The sequence below is a fragment of the Caenorhabditis remanei genome, chromosome II (genome assembly GCF_010183535.1).
Source record: "Caenorhabditis remanei strain PX506 chromosome II, whole genome shotgun sequence".
NCBI lineage: Eukaryota > Metazoa > Nematoda > Chromadorea > Rhabditida > Rhabditidae > Caenorhabditis > Caenorhabditis remanei.
Window position 1 is genome coordinate 17,634,370 of NC_071329.1, and position 15,767 is coordinate 17,650,136.

Consider the following 15,767-nt stretch of genomic DNA (forward strand, 5'->3'; position numbering starts at 1 on the left):
AAATTCAAAGTTGTTCAAACAAGTGGATATCATGGACTAGTGCTCGGAGCACAGAAATATGAGAAGGCAAACAATACAAAGATCATAGACGGGAGAATAAGTGGGGCACCATCCTCGAATTGACAATTGCCTGGAATCACTTCTGGATTCGTCGCAACTACTTTCATAACAAATGCTGAAGCTGGCCGATTGTTGTTAACAATTCCTCTGTCGACTCCATAAACCAAAAGATTTGACATATTGTTGATAGGAATACAAAAGCGAGGACAGTTTGGAAGGAAACTGAAAATAAAAAATTTTCAAGTCATGATTTATTTTCGTTAAACTCACTTCTCTTCAACATTTTCCAAGTCATCTTCAAACTCCTCATATGTTTCCTTGATAGACCTGAATATTGCCTGATTAATCGGCACGAAATACTTCTCCAACATTAAAGTTGTTCCAATCGACTTCTCGCCACTCAACCAATTTCTGATGAGTGTCATCATCTCTTCTATTCTCATTTTACTGTGCTGAATTACAACAGTTTTATTGGTGAGCTTTCTTATATCATTTAATGGAATAGTATCATTGATTAAAAGTAGTTCGTTAATGGTTAAACAGTCAGAATTTTGAACAATTGGATGTTCAAAGGCTTCTGATCCAAGGAAAGGGATTTTCAGTTTCTTCAGCGGAAAACTAGATGCATCGATGAGCGGAAGGTAGTATTTGAAGTCTACTGTATTTGTGTCAAGTCCGTTAATCCGTAAATTCAACCCTTCAGGTAACCGAAGAATAACTCGAGAACCGTAAGTTTGCAATTCCAGCGTATTCACTCGAATATCCTTCCTTCCTCCCAACATAATCTGGTTCAACTTTTCTAGTGCTATGTAATCCTTTACGTTCTCAGGGATAGGTCTGCTAGCAATCCGTTCTCTATTTCTAAAGAAAACAACTTCTTTAAACTTGCGGTGCCATACTGAGTCAGAGTGTCCTGATCTGATAAATCCAAGTTGCATTCTAACCTCGGCAGGTCTACTCTCATATCGAGGGTCGTTCTCAGGGATTTGTTCTGTTGTAGGGATAATTACCATACTGATATTGTTCAATGTCAAAGCATCCGAAGCAATATGAACATGGTTCAAATTGAATGGTATCGACTTTTCCGCTTGTTGGAGAGCTGGGCTGCGGGAGACGAGACGAATTCTGAATTTTTATTGATGAAATTAATTCAAGCAAGAGATAACAAACCTTTTATTCGCCTCAAGAAACTCGATAATACATCGCTGACCAGGATAGGAGAGATTGTACGTCATCGGTAAGGGACTAGGAAGACTGAGAGTGAGGACGAGCAGTCACTGAATAAGAGAAGATGAGCAAGTAGCACCTGTCACCTCAGAGACCATTCTGAGTGTGATCAAATAAGATGATAACCATCTCATGATGGATATAAACACAGCTGGCTAATCCACAAGAGTCATGGGAAAGTAGCTCTGGAAAATCCAGGAGGAAGGATTGAAGTGCAACAAAAAACGTGATTGTTGTGTCGTTTTCGATTATATAAATCTTTTCCAGGAAAATGACAAAACTACCAGTGGGGGAATCGGACATTACAAGGGATATAAAAAAAGAAATAACTGTCAATAATGGAATGGATTAGTGGATCGGCTGATGGACATAACGTAATGACGATAACTGGTGGTACATGGCACTCTATCACTTCTAAATCAACTGTTAATGCGTCACCGCGACGGAAATAGCGTCAGAAGTGCACTGTACGCATAACGCGATAAGAGGGGAATTTCAGAAATTTGATTGCTACCAAACTGAGTTCGGAAGAAAACGGCCAAACGGGTGTACTGTATGAAAACTGTTTTGCTATGCGCCTTTAAGCTACAGTAATAATTTGCACTTTAGAAATCCCTTGGGTAAATAGGAGGTGCAAGGTGATGTGGGTCTCTGGGATGACAGATGGAGAAACAGGTGCCACTCGCACACATTCACTCACTCAGAGACTCTCCGTCCTCTATCTTAGTCTTCCTAGTCTCTTGCAGATGACGTACGACCTCTCCTATCCTGGTCAGCGATGTATTATCGAGTTTCTGGAGGCGAATAAAAGGTTTGTTATTTCTTGTGAATATAGGGAATTTAACTTCAAACACATTTCAGAATTCGTCTCGTCTCTCGCAGCCCCGCTCTTCAACAAGCTGAAAAATCGATTCCATTCAACTTGGACCATGTTCAAATCACAGGAATTTCGTTGGCATTGAACAAGATCTCTATCGAAATTCACATAGCGACAGAACAAATCACTGAAAACGATCCTCGATATGAAAGTAGACCGGATGAGGTCAGAATGCAACCTGGATTTATCAGATCAGGACACTCAGATTCTGTATGGCACCGCCGGTTTTGCGAAGTTGTTTTCTCTAGAAATAGAGAAAGGATTGCTAGCAGACCTCTCCCTGAGAACGTAAAGGATTACATCGCACTGGAAAAGTTGAATCATATTATGTTGGGAGGAAGGAAGGATATTCGAGTGAACATGCTGGAATTCAATGTGTACTATTCTCGAGCTATTCTTCGTTTACCCGAAGGATTGAATTTCCGGATCAAAGAACTCAACACAAATAGAGAAGATTTCAAATACTACCTTCCGCTTATCGATGTATCCAGTTTTCCGCTGAAGAAACTCCAAATTCCTTTCTGTGGATCAGAAATCTTTGAACATCAAATTGTTCAAAATTCAGACTTTTTAGCCATTAACGAAATGTCGCTGCGACTCAATGAGACTATTCCACTAAATGATATAAGAAAGCTCACTAACAAAACTGTTTTAATTCAGTACAGTAAAATTAGTAAAGAGGGTGTGATGACACTCATGAGAAATTGGTTGAGTGGCGAGAAGTCAATTGGAACAACTCTAATGTTGGAGAAGTCTTTCATGCCGATTAATCAGGCAATACTCAGGTCTATTAAGGAAACATATGAGGAGTTTGAAGACAACTTGGAAAATGTTGAAGAGAAGTAAGTTGAAGGAAAAGAAATCATGACTTGAAATTTTATTTATTTTCAGTTTCCTTCCAAACTGTCCCCGCTTCTGTATTCCTATCAACGATTCGTCGAATCTTTTGGTTTATGGAGTTGACAGAGGCATTGATAACAACTTTAATTGGCACATCTCAGCAGTTGTTATGATAGTGGTGGCGACGGCTTCAGAAGTGATACCTCGAAATTGTCAGAATGGTGTGTCACTTGTTCTCCCATCTATGATCTTTCTGTTGTTTGCTTTCTCATTTTTCGATGCTCCGAGCACTGAGTTCTAATTATTTGCTCGGCACAGTTCTTACAACTGCGATCCACCGAAATCACCTTGAATTTTGCACATAATTTTCTTTGGTTTCGGTGGAGCAATAGTTCGTTTGAAAAATACCCCACAATTTGTTTTATTCAGAGTTGTTAAATGAAGCATTTTTATTGTCTTAGTGTGTTGTTCCTCTCAAAATCTCATTTAAAATTTCAGTCACTCCATCAGATGTACATATCGTAAAATCTTTGTGTAATTGTTCATGTACCACACGGCACCATGCGACTCCAAGGGATTACTGACTCTTTAGAAGTGCACTTTCTTACTGTAGCTTAAAGGCGCATAACGAAAAAGTTTTCATACAGTATACAAAAATTACTCAATCAGCCGTTTTCTTCCGAACACAGTGAAGTTTTTTTTTCAAAAACATTTTCAAAATTCCCATTTACTTTTTTTCGGTAAGAACATTTTATCGCGTTATGCGCACAGTAGACTCATCTCAGAGACCGTTCTGATTGTGGCCTAATAACGTTGCAAAAGGTAACCATTCTGAGTGAGATCAAATAAAAAGATAACCATCTAATGGTGGATGAGTCAGTGAATGTGTGCGAGTGGCACCTATTTCTCCATCACTCACATACTTTCACTCACTCAGAGACTCTCCGTCCTCTATCTTAGTCTTTCTAGTCTCTTGCAGATGACGTACGATCTCTCCTATCCTGGTCAGCGATGTATTATCGAGTTTCTGGAGGCGAATAAAAGGTTTGTTATTTTTTGTGAATATACATAGGGAATTCAATCTCAAACACATTTCAGAATTCATCTTGTATCCAGAAGCCCCGCTCTCCAAAATGCAGAAAAATCGATACCATGCAATTTGGATTATGTTCAAATTGCTTCGGATGCTTTGACATTGAACAATATCAGTATGGTAATTATCCCAGCAACAGAACAAATCCCTGAGGACGATCCTCGATATGCAAGTAGACCGGATGAGGTTGAAACGCAACCCGGATTTATCAGATCAGGGCACTCTGCTTCTGTATGGCACCGCCGGTTTAAAGAAGTTGTTTTCTTTAGAAATGGAGAACAGATTGCTAGCAGACCTCTCGCAGAAAACGTGAAGGACTACATCGCGCTGGAAAAGTTGAATCGGATTATGTTGGGAGGAAGGAAGGATATTCGAGTGAACATGCTGGAGTTCAATGTGTTCTATTCTCGAGCTAATCTTCGTTTGCTCGAAGGTTTGAATTTTCGGATCAGAGGGCTCAACACAAATAAAGAAGATTTCAAATACTACCTTCCGCTTATCGATGTATCCAGTTTTCCGCTGAAGAAACTAAAAATCCCTTTCCTTGGATCACAAATCTTTGAACATCCAATTGTTCAACTTGCTGGCTGTTTAACCATTGACGAATTTACACTATTCAACGAGAGCATTCCACTAAATGATATTAACAAGCTCACCAACAAAACTGTTGTAATTCAGCACAGTAGAATGAGAAAAGAGGACATAATAACACTCATCAGAAATTGGTTGAGTGGCGAGAAGTCGATTGGAACAACTTTAATAATGGAGAAGACGTTCGTGATGACTCATCAGGAAATATTGAGGTCTATTAAGGAAACATATGAGGAGTTCGAAGATGACTTGAAGAATGTTGAAGAGAAGTAAGTTGAAGGAAAAGAAATCATGACTTGAATTTTCATATTTTCAGTTTCCTCCCAAACTGTCCCCGCTTCTGTATCCCTATTAACAATTCGTCGAATCTTCTGGTTTATGGAGTTGACAAAGGCATTGTTAACCACTTTAATTGTCCCATCTCAGCATTTGTTATGAAAGTGGTGGCGACGACTCCAGAAGTGATGCCTGGAAATTGTCGGAATGGTGTGTCACTAGTTCTCCCGTTTATGATCTTTGTTGGTTGCTTACTCATATTGTTGGTTGCTTACTCATATTGTTGGTTGCTTACTCATATTGTTGGTTGCTTACTCATATTGTTGGTTGCTTACTCATATTTCTGTGCTCCGAGCACTGAGTTCTAATTATTTGCTCGGCACAGTTCTTCCAACTGCGCTCCACCTTTCTCTGAGTATCTCAATTTCGCTCATAATTTTATTTCGTTTTGGTGGAGCGCGGTTGTAATACGCGTGTCGTGTTAATAGTCTGTGCTGCTATATCAATTTGTTTGAATGAGACTTTGAAATTATTGATATGCAAAATACTCCACAATTTGTGTTATTCAGAGTTATCATATGAATCATTTGTTTTGCCAGTGTGTTGTTCCTCTCAAAATCTCATTAAAAATTCAGTCACTCCATCGGATGTCGTAAAATCGATGTGTAATTGTTCATGTACCACACGGCACCCTGGGCCTCCAACTTACCAAGGGATTACAGAAATGCAAATCCTTACTGTAACTTCTAACCTCGGTAGGTCTACTCTCAGTCGTCCTCAGGAATTTGTTCTGTTGTAGGGATAATTACCATACTGATATTGTTCAATGTCAAAGCATCCGAAGCGATTTGAACATGGTTCAAATTGAATGGTATCGATTTTTCTGCTTTTTGGAGAGCGGGACTTCTGGATACAAGATGAATTCTGAAATGTTACCAATGAAATTGATTAAATTCCCTATACTCATTTTTAACAAACCGATTATTCGCCTCCAGAAACTCGATAATACATCGCTGACCAGGGTAGGAGAGATCGTACGTCATCTGCAAGAGACTAGGAAGACTAAGAGTGAGGACGGGCAGTCACTGAATAAGTGAAGATGAGCGAGTAGCACCTGTCACCTCAGAAACCATGATCAAATAAGAAGATAACCATCTAATGATGGATATAAACACAGCTGGCTAATCCACAAGAGACCCCATGGGAAAGTAGGTCTGGGAAAGGGAGACGAAGGATTGAAGTGCAACAAAAAACGTGATTGTTGTGTCTTTTTCGATTATATAAATCATTTCCAAGGAAATGACAAAACTACTAGAATTGAGTACTAGAATTAAGTCCAGCGGAGCCCTCTCACTAATACTGCGTCAACGCGACGGAAAAAGCGTCAGAAGTCTACTGTGCGCATAACGCGATAAAAATGTTTTTGGAGATAACAACTATGTTTCGAAAATTTGCTATAAAACATCAAAACTTCACTTAATTCGGTAGAAAACGGTCCAATGGGTATACTTTATTAAAACTGTTTTGTTATGCGCCTTCAAGCTACAGTAAGATTTTGCACTTTAGAAATCCCTTGGATAAATTGGAGGTGCAGTGTGGCGTGGGTGTCTGGGACGACAGATGGAGAAATAGGTGCCACTCGCACACATTCACTGACTCATCCACCATTAGATGGTTATCTTTTTATTTGATCACACTCAGAATGGTCTCTGGGGTGACAGGTGCTACTTGCTCATCTTCTCTTATTCAGTGACTGCCCGTCCTCTATCTTAGTCTTCCTAGTCTCTTGCAGATGACGTACGATCTCTCCTACCCTGGTCAGCGATGTATTATCGAGTTTCTGGAGGCGAATAAACGGTTTGTTATCTCTTGCTTGAATTAATTTCATCAATAACACTTCAGAATTCGTCTCGTCTCCCGCAGCCCCGCTCTCCAACAAGCTGAAAAATCGATTCCATTCAACTTGGACCATGTTCAAATCACAGGAAATTCGTTGGCATTGAACAAGATCTCTATCGAAATTCACATAGCGACAGAACAAATCCCTGAAAACGATCCTCGATATGAAAGTAGACCGGATGAGGTCAGAATGCAACCTGGATTTATCCGATCAGGACACTCAGATTCTGTATGGCACCGCCGGTTTTGCGAAGTTGTTTTCTCTAGAAATAGAGAAAGGATTGCTAGCAGACCTCTCCCTGAGAACGTAAAGGATTACATCGCACTGGAAAAGTTGAATCATATTATGTTGGGAGGAAGGAAGGATATTCGAGTGAACATGCTGGAATTCAATGTGTACTATTCTCGAGCTATTCTTCGTTTACCCGAAGGATTGAATTTCCGGATCAAAGAACTCAACACAAATAGAGAAGATTTCAAATACTACCTTCCGCTTATCGATGTATCTAGTTTCCCGCTGAAAAAACTCCAAATTCCTTTCCTTGGATCAGAAATCTTTGAACATCAAATTGTTCAAAATTCAGACTTTTTAGCCATTAACGAAATGTCGCTGCGACTCAATGAGACTATTCCACTAAATGATATAAGAAAGCTCACTAACAAAACTGTTGTAATTCAGCACAGTAAAATTAGAGAAGAGGGTGTGATGACACTCATCAGAGATTGGTTGAGTGGCGAGAAGTCGATTGGAACAACTGTAATAATGGAGAAGCCGTTCGTGATGACTGATCAGGCAATATTGAGGTCTATTAAGGAAACATTTGAGGAGTTCGAAGATGACTTGAAGAATGTTGAAGAGAAGTAAGTTGAAGGAAAAGAAATCATGACTTGATAAATTCTTTGTTTTCAGTTTCCTCCCAAACTGTCCCCGATTTTGTATTCCTATCAACGATTCGTCGAATCTTTTGGTTTATGGAGTCGACAGAGGCATTGATAACAACTTTAATTGGCACATCTCAGCAGTTGTTATGAAAGTGGTGGCGACGACTTCAGAAGTGATACCTCGAAATTGTCAGGATGGTGTCCCACTTGTTCTTCCGTCTATGATCTTTCTGTTGTTTGCTTACTCATTTTTCTATGCTCCGAGCACTGAGTTCTAATAATTTGCTCGGCACAGTTCTCACAACTGCGCTCCACCGAAATCACCTTGAATTTTGCACATAATTTTCTTTGGTTTCGGTGGAGCAATAGTTCGTTTGAAAAATACCCCACAATTTGTTTTATTCAGAGCTGTTAAATGAAGCATTTGTATTGTCTTAGTGTGTTGTTCCTCTCAAAATCACATTAAAATTTCAGTCACTCCATCAGATGTGGAGTGACTGAAATTTATCGTAAAATCTTTGTGTAATTGTTCATGTACCACACGGCACCATGCGACTCCAAGGGATTACTGACTCTTTAAAAGTGCAAATTCTTCCTACTGTAGCTTAAAGGCGCATAAATTACTCAATCAGCCGTTTTCTTCCGAACACAGTGAAGTTTTTGGTGTTCATAGACATTTTCAAAATTCCCAGTTACGTAAGAACATTTTATCGCGTTATGCGCACTGTAGACTCATCCCAGAGACCGTTCTGATTGTGGCCTAATAACGTTGCAGAAAATGACCATCTGATGATGGACATAACCGCAGCTGGCTAATTCACAAGAGACCAGACCACATGGGAGAGTTCTCTCTGGGAAATCTCTGGGAAACTCAGGACGAAGGATTGAAGAGTAACTGAAAATGAGATTGTTGTGTCGTTTTCAATTATATAAATCTTTTCCAGGGAAATGACAAAACCACTAGAATTGAGTGCATTGTACGGTACCTAGATTCTAGTCAAAAGTGAGTTTCTCTAATTATGCCCCCGTGCTACAGGTTCAGTCCTTACTAATTTTCAGACCTGCAATAGTAAACTTTCAGAGGCGGATCTCTTGCCACCTTCGATGACTATCAGTTTTTTAGGCTCATCTAATCTAAAATTGTATGCAGTCTTACGTATTCCATTGTCGCCATAACATGACTTGCCTATCCTATTGTTCACTTTCTATTGTTTCCCATAGCTCGGAAACAATTAACACTATCTAATCCGTCTGTTCATTTGTACATAGTCCGCGCATCCCAATGTGTGTTGTCTCCTATCTCACACCTTCAATTCTCTCATTCCCCCCGTCTCGTCCTCATTACATCCATTTCTTTCCATTTTAACTGCCTTCCATTTCAACCGGCTAGCTATTCAGAAAATGAGCACAAATCAACCGCTTGCCTATCAGACGTCGAAAGCTGTTCTACTGTATCTAAATGCTAACTTGAGGTAAATTTCGAAAAATTACAATTTCAAAACGTTCCAGTATGTTCTGTTCAGGTTGGAACTCGCCCAAAGATGTCTAGAAATTCGAACAGCCGACAGGACTACTCCACTAAGAATATACAATCTAAAATTGAATCCGATGGATGTTCAGATCAATGACACAACTTACGGTGTCACTCTTCATAAAGTCCCACGCCGGACTGAGTACTTACCGGAATATGATAATTTTAATTGTAAGGACTACATATTCTATGACGTGGATCAATATGGCTTTAAGGATTATTCCGTTGGCCCCGACGATTCATTCTTCTGGGAGTCTTCCGAGCCCTCAATTGATTGCGAATATTATGTGAACATTTTATTGGAGATGCACTCTTTAACCCATGCTGACTTATCAGAATCGGCTGAAAAGGCTCGTTCAGACATTTCACTCTCTAAAAAACAGGATATGTCAAAACTACAATGCTTATTCCATGGCAATTACGACTACTTGATTCCTTATATATTGAGACATATGGGTATGAAGCCTCACGAGATGCCATACTATTACTGTATTGGACTGAATGTCTCTACGGGCAATGAAAAGAAGAGTGAGCTTGTCAATTATACCTGTAAACTGGTTGATGCGGTCAAGTACATGTACAACAAAATTTTTGGAAACAGGGAGTTAATCATTACGAAAAAAATGGAGATCCGTTCATTTTACTGTTTTCGATACAAGTTTCAAAGTCACTTTATTGTCCATGATTTGACAATTTCCAGTGACTATTCAAAGGTTTTTAACGAGCTTGGACCGCTAATCAACAGCACTGGACAACACGCACTACAATCTTTGCGAATTGTAGTGCACGCCGATAATGATGATCTCGATCACGCAATAATTAAATCAGCAAAAGTTCTTACTGTGGAAGGAACTCTTTCTAATGAGCAACTACGACAACTTTCTAATCAACGTGTAATCTTTTGTAATTATGGATATCAGAGGGAAATTTTATTCCTAGTCGGTGAATGGAAACGCAACACGCCAGCTATCGGAACTCACTATTCCTTTCCAGTATTCGACATTGCCGACCAAGTTGTTTATGATGCTTTTGACGATATCCGTCAGCTAGATGGTTCGAGTGAAAAATTATATCCAGAAACAAGGTATGAGTTGTAAAGCATAAATATAACTATGAAGGATTATACATTTTCAGAGAGACCAAGTTCCCACACTGCATTACATTCAAACTAAGCGAAGAAGCGGAACTCAATGTCTATTATGAACAAGAATACATGCATACGAAGATTCATCCCATAGGATACTCAATGGCATTGTAACCAGAATCTCTTCCATTTCAAAAAAAAAGTTTCGCGGGCTGAAACGCAAGTGCAGTAGGTAGTTATCGGCGGAGCTTAAACTGCAAGTTGAAACTTGAGCTTATTTCTAAACGTTTTTTTTTCTGTATATTTAAATTTTGTATATCTGCCCAATTAAAACCCGAGTTTATCTTGAAAATCAATGTTGCTTGTTAAAAAATCCGCTGGAATTTCATTGGCGCCGCTTGCAGTTTAAAGCTCCGCCCACAACTCCCTGCCGCACTTGCGTTTCGGCCCGCGAAATTCGTTTTTCTTTTGTTTTGATCCCCCCCCCCCCCATTGACTATTACTATTTATCTCCCACGTCCATTTTTATTGTTATCTTTGTGCATCTCTTTCAATTTTTTATTTGATTTCGACACAATTTTTGAACCATCCCTTCTGTGACGGCCTCTCGCTTTGAAAGATAACTTTTCGTGTATTTGAGTCATTTTATGGCTGACAGCTAAATTGAAATTGAATCTTTGACTTTTTAAAAAATTTTATAACACTGGGATATTTAAAAAATAAAAATTGTCAATTCTGTCAAACATTTGAAATTTGAAGCACACATATCAGATATGAAACAATCTTTAATTTCTGAATTGAATTTTTGAACCTCTAGAATCTACACAACATTGAACACTATTCAAATGATTCTATTACCATAATTATTCATATCAATCAATTATCATGTAATTATCATAAATCAAAAAAAGAACATAAAAAGGGGAAAATCCATGTACTTGTCATCATTAACCTGCAAAATGAACTGGTTTCCGTTCCTTTTTCTAATTATACTTTTTCAAGGAGGAGAATGCTGTTTGAAGATAAGATCGATGGTTTGTCAATGTCCGGACTTTCGGGGGTTAATGTATCCCGATCTATGTATTGTTTGATCTTCTGAAAAATTAACTTGATTGAATTATCGTTATAGCTCTTGGAGGAGAAAACGTATCGATCATTGATGAGGGTGGATGTGACAGAAAGATGATATGTGGTAAAGATTACTCAACTGCTGTATTCTTTCGTTTCAATGAAACTGAAATCCCTCCTCCCAGCGATATTAATAGTGATCCTAGGGTTATGCAAGTGAGTTTTGATATTTGTTTCCCTTACGCTTAAATGTTTTCAGTGGTTACGCACAACAACTGACATGGATTGGAATGACGAGACAAGACCAGCGTTTGATTTTTTTGATTACTTTGGAATCATTTGTGAAAATAATGTATGGTACACCACAAAGACGCCACTAGGATTTTTATACATCACAGACGAGGAAAAAGGAAAAGGAAGTGGAAACATAGACCAGTTGGAAGGGAAAAAAACAAAAATATCTTTATTTGCATGGTAAGAAGTTCTGAGTCTCTAAAGAGCGTAATATTGATTTTAGCCTCCCCCCTGCGTCTGCGGCATGCACCTGTCCAGATATTCGCGAATTGGTAGAACCAATAGACAAAAGTTGGGTGACAACCATGGGTGAGTATGAATCTTCACTTTTAATTTTATATATAATAAATTTCGAGTGATAGAGAAAAAATTATTGTGTCAGTCTTATGAAAAATGTATCATTGAATTAACAAAAGTTTTCAGCTATTGATCTTGTCCCATTTACGATGAAAGATGGTTGTGTTACGTCAATCACCTGCAGCACTCATCCTTGGACTTGGATTAGAACAGCTTTCAATGAGTCTGAAATTACTGCTCCTGATGATATATAACGCATTCTCTGTAAGACTCGAGCATGGAATCAAAGGGTGTGGGCCTAGGACCTGTATGCATGGTACAGCTTAGATATTGCAGTCAAACATACTATCGGTCATTAGTAACCCATACAAAAATTTTTGAGCTCGGGCTCCGGGTTACGGTAGTACTGTAGGTGCTCAAAGAGCAAAAAATTTTTTTTTTGTTTTTGACCGTAGAACGCTATAATTTTTGGAATAAAATGAGTATTGTTAGTGTAGTATTTTCTCAGAATTTTAAAACATGAAAATAATTTTTGACCAAGATATAACAAAATTAGTCCATTTTTTCTGAAATTTTGGGAAAAACTGTAATTTTTATGGAACAAATAGGTAATACCTTTTTACCGCTCTATGTTTACATAAAACAACAATGTTTTAGCTTTATTTTAAAGATAAAAATTTCAAAAAAATCCTATACTGTTTTTTGAAAAATTTCGATATCTGACAATGAAAAAAACTTTTTTTGAGATAACTCAAAAATTGTTTTAGAATCAAACTGTTCATACTCTTTTAAGTGTTTTTTGTACTGACACTTTATTTCCAACTCTTCAACATCATTGAGAAAAATGCACTTCTATGTATGAATTTTCGCCACATTTTCAACTTTTTTCAAAAGTTGATTTTTGAAATACTAATAATGAATACCTTTTTACCACACTAGTTTTACATCACACAACAACACTTCAACTCCATTTTGAAATTAAAATTTCAGAAAAAAATCGATACATATTGTCTGAAAAATTTTGATGTCTGAAACTGAAAAAATTTTTTTTTGAGATATCTTCAAAATTCTTTTAGAATCAAATTGCCCGCTAACTTTGGAGCATTTTTTGTATTGACCTTTTATTTATAATTGTTTCTCATCATTATAAAAAATCCAATATTCCTTCAATTCAACCATTTTAAGAACATAGTCAGTTTCAGGATCAAATTTGACGTATTTCGTGGTAATGCAGTTATTTTTTTTTCTAAATAGTTTTTTTAGTTCATAAATATTAAAATCCTTGCTTAATTGAAAAGATTTAAGTTCAAAGTTTTTAAGCATCAATAAGCATTCACTACCAAAAAATTTTCAGCAACATTTTTTGTGAAAACTAGAAATTGTTTCTTGTCAATAAAGAAAGGATTTTAATATTTATAAACTAAAAAAACTATTTAGAAAAAAAAAACTGCGTTACCACGAAATACGTCAAATTTGAGCCTGAAACTGACTATGTTCTTAAAATGGTTGAATTGAAGGAATATTGGATTTTTTATAATGATGAGAAACAATTATAAATAAAAGGTCAATACAAAAAATGCTCCAAAGTTAGCGGGCAATTTGATTCTAAAAGAATTTTGAAGATATCTCAAAAAAAGGTTTTTTCAGTTTCAGACATCAAAATTTTTCAGACAATATGTATCGATTTTTTTCTGAAATTTTAATTTCAAAATGAAGTTGAAGTGTTGTTGTGTAATGTAAAACTAGTGTGGTAAAAAGGTATTCATTATTAGTATTTCAAAAATCAACTTTTGAAAAAAGTTGAAAATGTGGCGAAAATTCATACATAGAAGTGCATTTTTCTCAATGATGTTGAAGAGTTGGAGATAAAGTGCCAGTACAAAAAACACTTAAAAAAGTATGAGCAGTTCGATTCTAAAACAATTTTCGAGTTATCTCAAAAAAAGTTTTTTTCATTGTCAGATATCGAAATTTTTCAAAAAACAGTATAGGATTTTTTTGAAATTTTTATCTTTGAAATAAAGCTGAAACATTGTAGCTTCATGTAAACATAGAGTGGTAAAAAGGTATTACCTATTTGTTCCATAAAAATTACAGTTTTTCCCAAAATTTCAGAAAAAATGGACTAATTTTGTTATATCTTGGTCAAAAATTATTTTCATGTTTTAAAATATTGAGAAAATACTACACTAACAATATTCATTTCATTCCAAAAATTATAGCGTTCTACGGTCAAAAACAAAAAAAAATTTTTTTTGCTCTTTGAGCACCTACAGTACTACCGTAACCCGGAGCCCGAGCTCAAAAATTTTTGTATGGGTTACTAATGACCAATAGTATCTGTTTTTATAAAAATCTTGCCCTAGGGCACACGTTGCTCGAGTCTTACAAAGAATGCGTTATATACGATGCATCTGATTATGTTGTGAGATCTGTTCCAAATTAATGGTGTACTACCTTCAAGCTTTCATCCAAAAATCATCATGAAACGTGATATAATCAGAATGTCGACGTGGTTGCAAACGGTCGAGGAGACGACCCACCAGGTCCTCCTCTGGACATGTTCTCGCATTTTGGACTGATTTGTGAAAATAATGAGTGGTATGCGACAAAATACCCTGTAGGAGTGCGGTACTTCACGATAAACGAATCAAAGCAATTTGGAGAAAATGGAGAATTAGATGGGAAGAAATCAAAAGTAAAGAAGATATTTTGGTGAGCAACTCATTTTGATGAAAAATGTTTTGTAAAAGTTATTTTATATTACAGTAAGCTCCCTGGAGAGACCACTACTCTTCCTCCTGTAACTACTCCTGCAAACCGTAAGTAGATCAATGTTTGTTCCACCAAAAAAGTTGTACCAAAAAGTTGTATCATTGTAGTTTGTGACAAGTGTGAAATAGATCCAATTCTGGTGAATCCTGAGAACGGCCTGGATATGAAACCCAGTTCTATGTAAGTTTATGTTCGACATATTATTGTAAACATTTTGCTAACACAGAACGGAGTTGGGACAGGCCGGATGTATACAGACTCATCTCAGATGCACTACAGAAAATTCCATCTGTATCTCCATGCAAGTTTATGTAAGTGCAACTTCTCCTTATTCAAATTGTCAATATATATGTATTTGTTCCAAAATTTCAGGCAAAAACTGCAACTGAGACTGTTGCTATTGGCAATGATGATACTATCGTTTCCGATGCGACTATTACCTGCCAACCGAATGGGAAATATGGATTTGGCTCTGCGTTTGTTTTTGTTTTCTGTTTTATCTACGAGCATACATTTTTTCAGAAAAGATATTGAATCAGTTTATTGCGTCTACGAGGGATGCGCGTTGACTTAAAATATAATTTCACACATTTTAATTATTAATGATTTTACTCAAAATTAATAAATGATTATATTTTCTTACGTGTCATTAATTAACTGTAATTCTAACAACACTCCAATTCCTAATTAATTTAAGAGGCACTATCTGTATATGATTTAGAATGTTTGTGTGGGGCATCTTGACACAGTTGCAAAAAGTTGTTGCAATCCGAACTCTTTTTACAGCACGTGTACCCCTATGGTAGTGATTGTATGACGTCATCATCGGAAAATATGCCCAATAATTGAGTTTTCACCCAAACCTCATTAAAAAATTATTTTTTTTTAATTTCAATCTCCCAGATAACTTTGTGAAACTTTCAGTGCATGTTAGAAGTGTTTCCTCCAGACACCCCAGAAACCGTTTAAGTAA

General features: G+C 37.1%; 8 protein-coding genes across 8 annotated transcripts; 6 read left to right on the plus strand and 2 right to left on the minus strand.

Annotated features, from left to right (window-relative positions):
• Positions 1–29: 29 nt before the first annotated feature.
• GCK72_007704 (uncharacterized protein) lies at positions 30–1,295 on the minus strand (the record flags this gene model as incomplete). Its single annotated transcript, XM_053726386.1, has 3 exons — positions 30–282; positions 331–1,185; positions 1,231–1,295. 3 exons carry the CDS (start codon positions 1,293–1,295, stop codon positions 30–32), a joined length of 1,173 nt encoding a protein of 390 aa, XP_053590580.1.
• Positions 1,296–2,033: 738 nt separating this feature from the next.
• Positions 2,034–3,305, plus strand: GCK72_007705 (uncharacterized protein; the record flags this gene model as incomplete). The annotated part of the gene is made up of 3 exons (XM_053726387.1): positions 2,034–2,098; positions 2,149–3,006; positions 3,056–3,305. 3 exons carry the CDS (start codon positions 2,034–2,036, stop codon positions 3,303–3,305), a joined length of 1,173 nt encoding a protein of 390 aa, XP_053590581.1.
• Positions 3,306–3,983: 678 nt separating this feature from the next.
• On the plus strand, positions 3,984–5,332 carry GCK72_007706 (uncharacterized protein; the record flags this gene model as incomplete). The annotated part of the gene is made up of 3 exons (XM_053726388.1): positions 3,984–4,048; positions 4,103–4,957; positions 5,005–5,332. 3 exons carry the CDS (start codon positions 3,984–3,986, stop codon positions 5,330–5,332), a joined length of 1,248 nt encoding a protein of 415 aa, XP_053590582.1.
• Positions 5,333–5,731: 399 nt separating this feature from the next.
• Positions 5,732–6,007, minus strand: GCK72_007707 (uncharacterized protein; the record flags this gene model as incomplete). The annotated part of the gene is made up of 2 exons (XM_053726389.1): positions 5,732–5,888; positions 5,943–6,007. The coding sequence occupies 2 exons, from the start codon at positions 6,005–6,007 to the stop codon at positions 5,732–5,734; spliced, it is 222 nt and encodes a 73-aa protein (XP_053590583.1).
• Positions 6,008–6,756: 749 nt separating this feature from the next.
• On the plus strand, positions 6,757–8,023 carry GCK72_007708 (uncharacterized protein; the record flags this gene model as incomplete). The annotated part of the gene is made up of 3 exons (XM_053726390.1): positions 6,757–6,821; positions 6,867–7,724; positions 7,774–8,023. The coding sequence occupies 3 exons, from the start codon at positions 6,757–6,759 to the stop codon at positions 8,021–8,023; spliced, it is 1,173 nt and encodes a 390-aa protein (XP_053590584.1).
• A 1,123-nt stretch (positions 8,024–9,146) lies between these two features.
• On the plus strand, positions 9,147–10,534 carry GCK72_007709 (uncharacterized protein; the record flags this gene model as incomplete). The annotated part of the gene is made up of 3 exons (XM_053726391.1): positions 9,147–9,217; positions 9,269–10,360; positions 10,411–10,534. The coding sequence occupies 3 exons, from the start codon at positions 9,147–9,149 to the stop codon at positions 10,532–10,534; spliced, it is 1,287 nt and encodes a 428-aa protein (XP_053590585.1).
• An 835-nt stretch (positions 10,535–11,369) lies between these two features.
• Positions 11,370–12,273, plus strand: GCK72_007710 (uncharacterized protein; the record flags this gene model as incomplete). The annotated part of the gene is made up of 5 exons (XM_053726392.1): positions 11,370–11,394; positions 11,490–11,644; positions 11,688–11,902; positions 11,946–12,031; positions 12,146–12,273. The coding sequence occupies 5 exons, from the start codon at positions 11,370–11,372 to the stop codon at positions 12,271–12,273; spliced, it is 609 nt and encodes a 202-aa protein (XP_053590586.1).
• Positions 12,274–14,579: 2,306 nt separating this feature from the next.
• GCK72_007711 (uncharacterized protein) lies at positions 14,580–15,368 on the plus strand (the record flags this gene model as incomplete). Its single annotated transcript, XM_053726393.1, has 6 exons — positions 14,580–14,734; positions 14,789–14,841; positions 14,902–14,974; positions 15,021–15,105; positions 15,167–15,270; positions 15,317–15,368. The coding sequence occupies 6 exons, from the start codon at positions 14,580–14,582 to the stop codon at positions 15,366–15,368; spliced, it is 522 nt and encodes a 173-aa protein (XP_053590587.1).
• Between the last annotated feature and the right edge of the window lie 399 nt (positions 15,369–15,767).